This window comes from Varroa destructor, unplaced genomic scaffold (assembly GCF_002443255.2).
Source record: "Varroa destructor unplaced genomic scaffold, Vdes_3.0 BEIS01000003.1, whole genome shotgun sequence".
Classification (NCBI taxonomy): Eukaryota; Metazoa; Arthropoda; class Arachnida; order Mesostigmata; family Varroidae; genus Varroa; species Varroa destructor.
This window is the reverse complement of record NW_019211456.1, coordinates 36882238-36892063: the sequence shown is the minus strand read 5'-3', so window position 1 is coordinate 36892063 and position 9826 is coordinate 36882238. Positions and strand designations below refer to the sequence as shown.

Sequence of the window (9826 nt, the reverse complement as noted above, 5' to 3'; positions counted from 1 at the left end):
GACAACTTTTTTTTTCTAAGAGTGTGAGCCTGGGGACGAGAAGGTTTAGCAGCGAGATTTTTACTTTGATTTTGTAGTTGGTGACCACCATGGCGCTCCTAAAAATCTATTCAACTGTTTGAGTGTCGACTAAATTTACGCATCTGGTTAAAGACGCTGCTACGTTATTATGGTGGGTATTGTAGCAGAAATTCGAAAAATGTTTGCAAGCGTCACACACAAGTGATATAATTTAGCCTTAACAAGGCCAAGCACAAGGATAAAAGCATCCTCTTGTTCCCTTCCAAAAACGCTTCAGATTCATTTATCAAAGCAGACTTCAAGTGCAACAAGTGTATGTCATCTGTAAAGATCAAGATTACATTAAAAATAAATATCACTACACTAAAAACTAGACAAATATCGAATAAAGGCGGGTCGAAACGTTTATAACAAATAACTTTATCTAACCAATATTATCTTGTCAACTTAAATGCAAAATACACACAACATAAAAAAGAAAGTAGAAGCAATCCCTTGCGGTCACTTCTGCGTCCATTGCAATCCATTACGGGAACCTAAAATGATACCCAGACGCGAAGAACAAAACTATAAATATTTTATACATTCATGTCGGATATAGCATCTACAAGGTACATCTACTTAGTGGCACAGACGTTCTTATCCTTTGCCTGCAACAGCCGTCAGAAAATACTTTTTACTTCATCTTCTATATCAGGTATATGGAATCTTTTCCATCTTTCGAAGAAGTCTGTCTTCACCTGCCGATCTGCTCGTTTTGTTGACTGGTCTGCTTGTTGTGTTGTAAGCGTACATTGACGCTACCGCGGCAAAGAAGATAACGCCCGTCTGGACCAGGCATGTTGCTACTAGGGAAACCAGTGAAATCACCCAACCCTGACGCCCTTGTGGAATAGAAGCAACGATTGGCAACGACCAGAATACGACAAATGCTACAGCCACTACAGCAGAGACATCCGTCGTTCCTCAGTAGATCTGCAAAGAAAAAAATGACCGACTAGCAAGGTTTTGTGACAAGGCTTAATGCATGAAAATTGCACTAGGTTTTATTAACGAGATTTATCACGAAAAAAGTTGACACTGACATTAGCTATCTCATTCTAGATTTTTTTTTTTCGGAATTGTCAGTCGTTCGTGGTGAACGTCAACCGAAACCTTTCACGAACACATGAAGAGAAGTAGGCTTATCCCCGAAATTGTTCTAATCAATGCATTTATTAGAATTTCATATTTGTCAGTGATGATATAATTGTACTTTGCTATGCTTGAAATCAACAGCCGCAAATACAAAACAAAGCATTTACTTTAAGGCGGTTTATATACTAATTCTGACATGTCTCATTGCTTCAAAGGTATAGTCACAGTTGCAAATATGTTTGAGCTTAATCTTCGATATTACACACTGCACATTTGACGCGGACAATACGGATAGGACTGGCGACATTCGGATAATTCTTTTTACAGCTTCACACAGAGTACGTTAGCATTATTCATACCTAAAATATCAATAAGATAAATCAGATATTACAGAAAAACCAGTAGATGTCAACACAAAAAACAAAACGAAGTGGTCTTTTCACCGTACTATTCCAGCCCCTATATGTTAGTATGCTTTTCTTTCAACGAGTATGATAATTTAACGCTCTGAAATGAGACTGCGAACGGTAGAGTCCGTTTACTAACGAAGTACGCACTCGAACGCAGCGGTCAATGTACAACCTGTAGAAAAAAACAAGCGGACAAACAAGCGTCGTTTTTTACCAAAGAGAAGTATATGGCAGCGCAAGGGTGGGATGCAGGCGCTGGAGCCTTAATACGTAATGCGGATAGCCTATTTCAACAGATTCTGTACAGTGAAAAAGAATGCCCTGAAAAGGCCTGAAGGAAGGAACTGGACTGAACTGAGAAGAAGTGGAAATCAATCGGGAACAACGATGGCGGTGGTGTACTATCTCGGTCCGAAACGAGCTTCTTCAAGCAACTATAAGAACAAAGATTTACATTTGAAACAGTCGCTCTACCTTTACGCCAGAAATACCACTGTAGACTTCAAGTATAATGTTCGCAAAACTTCTATACGGAATGCACTGCTGCTAAGCAGATAGCAAATGCTAGAATTTTTCCTTACCTACTGCATACGGTAGTAGGTTCACTCTAAACGGCGAAATTTAGCATTATGCTGCTTTATAAGTTTCATTTCAGGCACAGGTTTGATTGTTCAGTATCTCCGCTTGCGGTTAGCTAAACATTCATATCCGTAGGTTTCCCAAAACTGCTAGTACCTATAGGATTGTTTGCGCGTTCATTACGATGCAATATGATGGCTTACATCGTACAGACCAATAGTATGTGATTCTAGAGTAAAAGGAAATTGTATCAGAGTTGGTTTGAAAAAGTGACACCTAAACAGTCTCGTAATAAACATACGTATCATAGGAAATAATAGGTCAGATTTATGCTCTATTTGCACAATCACCAGATGCTAAACTCTGAACAAGGTAAGTTTTTGTTGTAGGCGCTTTTCTTTGAAGTCTTCCTTTCACCGGGTTTCTTTTTCCTTTACTTCCGACTGTATCCATGTGCCCTGTTCGTCGTCGTCGTTGCCTTTGGCTTTGAATTTCAGATTGGCTTGCCCCCAAAACCTATTCGCCTGCCTTCTCCTTTCCGATTTCGGCTCCAGCACTGGCTTTTTCCGCGGCGTGCTTGTGACTGGCCTGCCCGACCGACCCAGCTAGTTCCCAGGGTAGGAGCTCGAAACTAGTTCTTGTAGGTATTAGGAATTTTGGCAATCTATGTCCTTTAGAACTGCATAGGCTCTATTTAGGACTGGGTTTTTTTGACAGTAATACTTGTCCAAGCTAAAATTACTAAAGCAGCGTAGAAGACTGCAGTAAATTGTACCCTAGAACCGACATTTTTAGGGTCACCAACTGCTCATTGTAAGATTTTGGCCTAGTAGGATGTATAAATGCTTCTCCTCCAGCTAATTATACGGTTCAGCTTTATTCAACGTACCTGAGGGAAGCTGCGCAGAGCACCAGCTTGTGAGTCGCCGATGGTGGGTGCAAGCAGGTAAGAAGAACCTTTCTTCTTCGAAGAGAGGATAGCGCTGTCCTTAGCATTGCAAATAGAAGGCCATTGGGAGAGACTGACATAGTGGAAGATCGCTTAAGCCGATTGGCTACAGGTGGGCCGCCTTGGGACTGCAGCTGGCTGGCATCCGAGCTTGAAGGCTTGCAACTACGAACCGACTTCGGCCCACAAACAGACGAGAGCCGATGAACGAGCAGCGCGTTTTCGCCACTACTACAGGAGATGGCATCCTTCGGTACCCTTTATCGGCATTAGAGTTGTGGCCCGGACTCTGGCCCGCAACTACCAAACAGAGAATTCCTTAAAAATGCCCTACTACCCTTCCGGCCCGAAGGCGACGCGTCAAATAGTTCAAACGAAAGAGACCAGGCCGTCCCATGGCTACCGTATTGTTCATGCCGGCGGCGGTTACAATCGGCACAGCTGTTACTGCTGCTGCTACGACAGTTCGCCATTGAGTAGATTTTCTATCCTAGGACAAGTATCTTGGATGCCTGTATGGTGGGGGCAAAAAGCGCCGCCACCTAGGGTACAAAATTCAGTACACCATGTAAATTTCCACAAGCGAAACGACTTGCGGCCAACCCAATGGGGCTTTGGCTGACCGCCCAGTGCATTATCGTTGCCGCCCTGTCTCTTCCCTGGCCGGTTCTCTCTCGTTTAGCTTCACTCTTTCATCTCAAATATCGGGAATCAGCATCTGCCTGTTTTTTTTACAAAGACGGCCACTTGCTCGCTATTCCAGCAGCAGTTGCTATTCAGTCGGCACCAGCACCAAGGAAGCAGTCCAGCAAGAATTCAGCACCGTGTCTGAGTTATACGTAAGGGCGTTAGGGTCGAGTTACGTAAATCATGCGTGCCCACGATAGCCGCTGTAGTGGTAGCAGAATAATGCACGAGGTGCGTGAATAATTTCACCATACACAAGGCGACGGCAGCGCCATGCAACAGGTGAATAAGGTTTATCTTCAGATCGTCCTGAACATGCGTCTGTCTCAAGTGAAAGAGCCATAATAGTGAAGAAAAAAAGTTTTAAGACTAAAGTCCGTAACTCTATTTATGAAGTCGTCTGATAGGTACTTAATTTTGTGCTCTAGGTAGGACAGGCGTGCCGGGTATTAGTAGCAACGTAAACAGATGCTAGTAGTCGAAAATTCCGTTCAGAGATGACGAATTTGCTTAAAGCTCTCGTAGTTAATTAGCCGAAATCCTATCTAAGGATTCTGTAATCGTTTGTTGGAGCAATCTTATACTAAGATATGCGTGTATGAATCAATTTCATAACTGATTATTATCAAGAATAATACATTGATAACCGCGTTTTTTGCGGAAAATATTCAAAATACGTGGCTTTTAAAAGTTATTATGGTAGTGAAACTTATTCCTATGTACAATCGTATGTCTAAAAGTGCTGTAATCATCCATTCAGCGCGACCAGTCGCTTGAGCCCAGAATTCTACGCTGACAGGCTTTTGGCTTTAAAAACCTTATTACTACAGCCGTTACGTTTTCTTCGACCTGTTTCCTCTGTTTCTTCGACAAATTAACTCAATGCACGAGGTATCACAGCGACTTCGTATGTAGCCGTTCTTGTCTATTCGATTAAAAAAATGGAAGTTCAAAGCTCAACAGCCACAAAGATGGCTTCTGGGCTTTCAACTTCCCTTAGAACTTGCCCATGTTATTATTCTTAACTTATGTGGTCGACTGTGTTGTCTCAATAGAGTCATCGAAATTAATTTTATGCTCAGCATTTGTTTGTGTCCTACTCATCAATTTAATTTGAAGTGAATGTTTTTGCGACATCGCACGCATATTATGCACTTAAGTTAAAAGTTGAAACTTAAAAAACGTAATATGTTCTTTTGGGTGTGTACTAATAGGTAGAGTAGATATTTTTCACTATATTTAGATCCTCAATCCTCAAGGATTTATTAAGTAGCCAAAAAAAAGCAGTTTCTTGTTGAATTGCTAGGGGCCACTGGGTATACCTTCAATGAGAAAATTAATTTTTACCAGATATTTTAATGATTTTTACGGAAACTTCACACATTTTTTTTTCACAAAATAAACGCTCAAACAGTTAAAACTAATGCGACCATCTACCTTAATGGTTATTTACCTTAAAGGGTTGATTTATTCCCATTTTAAGTAGTACTTTAGGTTACGTGTAATACAAGCAATGATCAAGCAAATGCTACTACTGAGCCCCAAATGAATTCACGTACAGTTCTTGCACGCCATACTTTTTTCCTTTTTTTTTTTTAACCTACTATAATAGCTACCTAAATACACGAATCTACCTTACTTTAAAGTAGCTCCAAATAAGTTTCCTTCCTTCGATGTTAACAAGAGATTTTATTTTGGATTAACTCACAAAGGAACGATGCCAAGAAATATGGTTGATTAGTATAGAAAACTTAATCTATTTTGGTTTAAAAAATGAATTTTAAGCAAATGGATTTACCCAGAAACTTATTTTTCTGAATGTAACTCGCGTCTATCGAAATCCGCATGACTAATCCGTTAAGAGAATATAGCTTGACACCTTGCACCGTATAAGTGTATTTATCAGAAATAGTTGGTGTCGTCTGCTTCATTGTGGCCATTTATCAGTATACGCGATCCTTTTATTTTTTAATCCATCAATTAAAACCCTACACATAATATCAAATATGTTAATAACGTCAGCTCTCTATATATATATATATATAGTTACGTCAATTTTCTTGTTTGCTTCCAGCGACTTGCAACGGAGGCGTGCATAGTTTTACACGCAGCTGAATGTAAGAACACTATTTGTAAATGCTATCTACATTTAAAAATATTGTCTCGAATTTGGAATCTACTATTTTAATCCTGCCAACTTCAGATTATGGACCCTCAGCTACCTATAACAGCATAATCACGCAAATCAATTCAGCTGAGTTCGCGGGGTTTCTGCCTCAGTGTAGCCTATAATACTTTCATACATTACTAACTCTATATGTTCAATGAGGAAACATGCCTGTGAAGTACATTATACAATAGACATCTCATGTCATGTGATTACGAACTTATGATTAACTATACGTGTCTACTCAATTTAGCTTCTCTTCTTCTTCTTCTTTTGTTTATGATAATCCATTTGAGTTATTGTGGTAAAAGCACAAAATCTATCTTGAAAAATAAATTCAGCTTTTCCGAACAAAAAGAATTAGAACCTATCTAATTTCTTTGAGGATTCCATAGCTCAATCCATTTTATTAAATTTCTAAGAATACGCTTAATATTTATCATAGGGTACGTTTATGCAGTCTAAATTTCGCAGATTTCATAAAATATAACTCTAGGTATTCATGATACCATGAAATTTGACTTAATGCGACGGCGTGAACAGTGTTCATCTGTTATCAAAGTTACTCAGTAAGTAATGATCAAAGTTGGTGAAGAGCTCAACAGTTATATAACCACATGTAAAGGGGTTGATGAAACGGGTATTTTAGTTGATATGTGCATAATGCAACGGAGTTTATTTTGAAAAACAGAATGAGAGGAATTCAGGAGGTTGACGCTTACACAGCGAGCTTCGGGTGACATGTTTAGACTTATTTCAATAATGGTCACACAGAACGACCCAACTGGTTAAGTAGCACTCAATCAGCAGAAGTCTTAAAAGAGTATAAGAGCTGAGTTTTGTATCGATTATATAGTAAGAAAGCGCAGAAAGTTTTTAAAACTATGTTTTGAACAAAGTGTCTTAATGTATCACACATAGGCCTCATGACTCACTGCGAGCCCCTGTGAGTTGTTGAATTCAAATATTAAGTCAATTAAATTGATCCTGAGAAAGAAAAACGTTATTGTTGAACTGGGGAGCGAGACAATGTAACAGTTAATATGCACACAATAAGAGTGCAAAATAGCTTTTTTGAAAGTCTTCGATATTTTTCGAAATTCGATTCCAGTGCCGTATTCGCAATTGCTGCGAAGAGTTTCTCCAAAATCAAGTCAATTTAAAATTCGTGCACTCTATTTGTTCCCATTAGTTAACCATGCTGAATCGCCCGCGCGGGCTATCTATTCGAACTCCGCCTCTTTTAAGGCTCCAAACTTCGATAGCAGCAATCAATCGTGTCGTCTGCATTGTTTACGCTGTGTTCGGGCTTTAGTGTTACTTAATAGAGTTGTGGTCTACGTTTACCTCTTCTGTGTCGTGTGCTTGACTGAAGCACTTCTTTGCAATGCAGGGGGACGCCGACGAGCAAGCTGACTCGGGTTTCGAGACACTTTCTGTTCCCGACAGTCCCGCAGTAATGGATTATAGTGTTGGAGATGGAGCCATTGGAGATGGTGCCGTCTATGTGCCGGTTAGCCCCCAGCTCGCCGAAGTCCCTGACGGAGGACAGATCGGTGTTCAGGCAGGCGCCAGGCCAAACCGCGCGGACCTCGAAGAGATTGTCGACGACGATATCGTGGAAACCATTGCAGAGCGGTTATGGGGTTTAACAGAGATGTTTCCCGAAAAGATTCGAAATGCTACTTCAATTCTAGCATCGGCTACGGTAAGATATGAACTTTGGCGAAATGCTGTTAACTGTTCTATTCATTTTTATTTCATTCATATTTTACTCGTCTTCCTTACTGTGAAACTCCCTGCAGCGAAAGAAGTTGACAGAACAAGCTATTATTATAAATTCTGCTGAAAAATGTTGGCCTCTCTAACAATTTGTTCAGTTCACAGTTGGTACAGGATCAGTGCATGAATAATATTTATTACACAAAATAAGAAATATCTTTTAATTGCTGTAGAGTACTATCTGGTCATTCTACAAATGGTTAGCGCGTTGGGTAATATACCACTGTAAATTAATAATTCCATAAACTCGACCGACCCTCTAGAATTAACCCTCGCTGACAACTTCGTTATTCTTAAATTTCAGCATACTGCGGCGGGCAAAGCGTACAGTTTATCGCGAACTCTCATTTGGGTTTTCTTTAGCTCAGCAGCCATTCTAGCTGCGCCGGTGATTTTAGAGCTCGAGCGAGTCAATATGGATGAAATAGCGAAACAACAACAACGAGAAATTCTTCTTGGGCCCAGCGCAGCCATGGCGGGCCATAAATAATGGGTCGTTGACGCGCAATCGCAGAAAAAATCACCATGTGCACCGGTGTCGCTGAGCGGTAGTTTACAGGCAATACGATTGGATAACACTAGTTCTTGGCTTCGAAGTTCTTGCGGGATTCATTTCTTCAGGCCTATTACTTTTCCGAGGCCTGGTGAATATGTAATTATTTGATTTCACACTCGAAATACCAAAAAATAGCATCAGCAGCAATTGTTTGACCACAAAAAGAAATAGAGCGTTTATGAACGAATCTTTCTATTGTTTCTAATTAGAATTTGTTGTCTTTTTTGACGCTCGAAATCTTATGTATGTTGCAGAACCTGGAGAAATGCACAGCTGGAAAAATTTGCTGTTTCCGATGGGTGTGACGTATGACTACACGTTAAAAGAAACAACGATGTGACTGAACGAGCCTAGCGATGCGTCGGATCATTTCGATAATTTCAAGAAACCAATAAATACCTATGTAGAGCATGTAGGAACATCGTACTATTCTACCATTGCGATATTATTAACGAATTACCGTTATTAAAATATTAGGTAAAATCTTATGACACTTTTAGTAACAATATCGTTGTCAATAATTTTTACGGTGCATTGACTAAATGATTGGCGTAATGTGAAGGGGCTGCAAATGCGAGAAGGAAGATACCACTAACAAAGAATACTAATAAGGAAAAAAAGAAACATTCTCTTTTGCGACAGTTTGTTTGAAACTCAAATAAGAAAATCAAATTGAACCAATTAAGAGCCGAAAGCGAACTATCCGTGGTTGTTTTGATGGGGGTGTGTATGAATTTGTCACTAAATTTGAAGTGGTGCTTAGATCTTATGCACTAGTTATTCCAAGGATTTTGAAAGAAATATGTGAGAACTACAATTAAGGTTTGAAGGAAAAACAAATAAACGTAACCTTTTTTATAAAAAAGAAAATAATAAATATGAAAAGATAAATAAACCAAAATGAGGATTTTAATATTGTGAGGTGTATTTATTTAGCAACTTGGTATATTGGATATATTCATATGTTATGAGAGTTTGATACAAGCGCTAGCAGTTGCCTATAATATGTAGTATTCATTTAATTACCAAATTGTTACTAAATTATTATTTAGGCAGGAATAGGTTGGATCGATATAATAGAACGAATTGTGTTTACCTTTCGGAATTTTGTAAAATTTCGATAAAGCTTTGGTACCTTTTACGAATTTCTTCTGCTTTTACGTCTTTCACAGTTTTATCTATTATACTTCATCTATTTTTCTGCGTTTTTAAAAAAAGAAGATCGATATAAAAAAAATCAGAAAAAAATTCAGAAAAAGATTTCCAGAAATAATCCCCAGAGGTAGATCAAGTTGTGGAGGTCGTTTTGAAAACAATCATATTTAAGGAAGATATAATTTTTTAGAGGTCCTTTAGAGGTGGTTGTCACACTTTTAAATAGTGACGACATGGTAAGTTTTTAACGTAAAATTCTGTTTGAATGCTTGAAACGCACTTGATGAATAACAGACACCGCCGAGACCGCTATATAGATATACACAAATATACATTTGCTTATTTCATAAAGAAGAACGCAAACTCATTTCATAATCAAGGAA

General features: G+C 39.0%; 1 protein-coding gene across 4 annotated transcripts; it reads left to right on the top strand.

Annotated features, from left to right (window-relative positions):
* Nucleotides 1-7234: 7234 nt before the first annotated feature.
* Nucleotides 7235-9201, top strand: mge (translocase of outer mitochondrial membrane 22 homolog mge). Of its 4 annotated transcripts, none has more exons than XM_022797041.2 (3): nt 7242-7658; nt 8037-8280; nt 8543-9201. In XM_022797041.2, the coding sequence occupies exons 1-2, from the start codon at nt 7338-7340 to the stop codon at nt 8220-8222; spliced, it is 507 nt and encodes a 168-aa protein (XP_022652776.1). In that variant the 5' UTR covers nt 7242-7337; the 3' UTR covers nt 8223-8280; nt 8543-9201. The 4 variants fall into 4 exon arrangements, with proteins under 4 accessions (XP_086839740.1, XP_022652776.1, XP_022652775.1 ...); XM_022797040.2 differs by having other exon boundaries at nt 7243-7658; nt 8037-8376; XM_022797039.2 differs by having other exon boundaries at nt 7243-7658; nt 8037-8384.
* Nucleotides 9202-9826: the final 625 nt, after the last annotated feature.